At 48.9% G+C, this 2,789-nt stretch overlaps 1 protein-coding gene across 1 annotated transcript; it reads right to left on the minus strand.

Moving 5' to 3' along the window:
- Positions 1–457: 457 nt before the first annotated feature.
- On the minus strand, positions 458–2,424 carry LOC148022552 (cysteine-rich receptor-like protein kinase 43). Its single transcript, XM_087695086.1, has one exon. The coding sequence runs from the start codon at positions 2,231–2,233 to the stop codon at positions 827–829; it is 1,407 nt and encodes a 468-aa protein (XP_087551212.1). The 5' UTR covers positions 2,234–2,424; the 3' UTR covers positions 458–826.
- Between the last annotated feature and the right edge of the window lie 365 nt (positions 2,425–2,789).

Genomic DNA, 2,789 nt, shown 5'->3' on the forward strand with positions numbered 1-2,789 from the left:
CCCGCCCCCACATTCTCTTTTTTTTCTTGTGGGGGCCGGTGCAGCACCCACCCCCGCATTCTCTTTTTTTTCTTGTGGGGGCCGTGGGGGGCTGCTACGTGGCACCTGCCCCCCACCTCTCATTAACTAATAATATAGATGGTCCTTGAGGGTTTCTCAACATGAACGTACGCTTGACCTCTCACACTCACAACAAGACTATATCATATCTACCAGGTCCAAGGGACACTTAAAGTAGTAACATGGCATTCAGCTACTGTTATGCCTTTTTGCATTGCACGGGTAGTGCTCGAATTCTTATGCAGGAGGAGAAGAAAGGCGCTCTGTAGATTCACAGATAAAGATCTGCTCTCTTCCCTCAGAACTTACTTGAAACATAATGATAACCTCTTCTCCCTCAGAACTTCCTTCAGGCATAACGATGTCACACCATTACACTATAAACTTGACACTCCTGGAGGTAGAAACACTGATGTCACACCATTAACTTACATGATCAGTTTGTACTTAGGCACAAATAAGTCACAGCTGCTGCACAGAGAGTTGTGAAATCCGCTGAGAGGATCAGATTGAATGATGGATGACATGCAATAAGCTTCATGAATGGATGGCAGTAAGAACCAAGCAGCAGCTGCCTCTGATAACATGGACCGAGGCTTAGAATCCATCGCCATTGTTGGGACATTTAACAGCATAACAAACACCAGGCCCTTCAGCAAGACTGAGAACAGAGTTTACCAGTAACAAATGTCTGCAGGCACAAAAGATCAGAAGGCACAAAAATCACCCCCTTCGATCATGGATGAGAAGTTCCCTGGTTGTGGCATCATACTGAAGAAACACTACTCATAGACCGCCGATGTGATCGCATACTGAATATCTGGTAGCAAGGCTCAATCTCTTTGTTTATGGCAGCCCCATCTTCTCCCTGTTTATCAACGTCCAAGACTACTACCTGCTCACCTGCATCGGAGGTTGCGTTGCTTGGACTACTAGAATGGCACCCAAAGAACATGGAAGTGATGCCAGGCAATCCCATTTCTTCATGGTTCTTGAGAGCCTGCCATGCCTTTCGCATGGTAGGGCGTGCCGCAGGATCTTCCTGCATGCAGCAAAAGGCTAGTTGCAGGGCTACCTTGACTTCCAAGGGGTCAGCTTCTAACATCAGCCTGCCATCCACAACATCCTCATACATACCCTGCTTGGCTTGCAGGTAGATCCATTCAAAGAAGATGGGGTCCGTGGATGCAGCGAGGGCGTCGACAATGTTGCCCCGCCCCAGCACCAAAGACAGAAGGACAAGCCCAAATCCGTACACATCTGTAGCAGCAGAAGCCTGGAAGCTCGAGAGCCACGAGGCCGACATCGAGGAGGTGCTACCGGCACCCCTGCCTTGGTGAACATGCTTCCAAGCTATGATTCTCTCTTTCAGATGGAGATCTGCAAGCCCAAAGTCGGCAATTTTGGGGCACAAATCCTCCCCCAGGAGCACATTCTCCAGCTTGATGTTGCCATGGGCGAGGCATTCTCCACACTCCTCATGTAGGAAGAGGATTGTCTGTGCGAGTGTCGATGCGATGGCGTACCTTGTCCTCCAATCCAAAGCCTCTGCAGCTTTGAGAAGCACCAAATCCAGGGACCCCGCTTCCAAATACTCATACACAAGCATCATCTCTTCTCCTTCCAGGCAATAACCTAGCAGTTTAACCAAGCTGTTGTGTGTCACATGGCTTGCCTGATAGACTGATGCAAGAAACCCATCCTGCCCACATTCTGCTCCTTTGGCATCAACCCTCTTTACCGCAACAGGGGTACCCTCAATCCAGCCTTTGAAGCTAGTGGGGTGAGGCTTCCTGCCAAGCTTGTGGCTGAAGTTGCCTGTGATGGATTGAAGCTCCTTCAAGCTGAATCTTCTCAAGGGGATGTGGCTTGCCTGCAGGACCCCCTCCTTGCTTGTCTTGTGCCACCATCTCATGAAGAAGCTGATGGCAGCCAAGACGAGGATGATAACAACTCCAGTGCAGGACAGGATGCCCAATACAATGCTGCTGATAGGCAGGGGCATATGGTGGTGAGGTGCAAGATGGTGGGCTGAAGGGGGGACTTCTTGGGCCTGGGCTGCAAATGTGAGACAGTCTTGCCCTTGCTCCTTGGTGCATGCAGCTGCACTGCAATGGCACATGGGCAAAACAACCCCGAGCAACAACAGCATAAACCTTGATTGGATTCCCATGACACACTCTGTGCGTGTGTGAGAGGTGGGAAGAGAGTGTTACACAGACATCAGTGACTTGATTGGATTCCCATTGCCGCGTGTGTGTGTGTGTGTGTATGTGTCTGTGTGTGAGGAGATACTATTACCCCAACAGCAGTGGTACCCTTGATTGTAATCCCATTGGCATGTGTGTGTGTGTGTGTGTGTGTGTGTGGTGGGGTGGGGGGGAGAGAGAGAGAGAGAGAAGGAAGGAGAGAGTGTTTATTATACCTGCATTATCATTCCCTTTTTCCCCAATTCCCTTGTCATCACATAAGGTTTCAGCCAGCCGACATTTATTGCTGTGATTGCTACTGGCATATGAGGTCTTTTACATCATAAAATGCACCACCTTGACACAAGGCTGAAATAATATTGTCACATGTGCATGCACATTCCGGACCACCCGGGGTCAAAGCAAAAGCATTGTTTCGGAAGTTTTTCCTATATAACTTATTTGGACCAGACCACCTATGTTGGCATTCTAAATTTGTCAATTTGTCCAAGCCACTCGTGCATTTTGCTTATTTATCTA

The sequence above is a fragment of the Lygodium microphyllum genome, chromosome 16, assembly GCF_053477565.2.
Source record: "Lygodium microphyllum isolate KBCC chromosome 16, Lygodium_microphyllum_v1.1.10, whole genome shotgun sequence".
NCBI classification, from domain to species: Eukaryota; Viridiplantae; Streptophyta; class Polypodiopsida; order Schizaeales; family Lygodiaceae; genus Lygodium; species Lygodium microphyllum.

What these genes read in the sequence shown, in the direction of transcription:
- LOC148022552 (XM_087695086.1), bottom strand. Translation starts at nt 2,233, where the DNA reads ATGGGAATCCAATCAAGGTTTATGCTGTTGTTGCTCGGGGTTGTTTTG.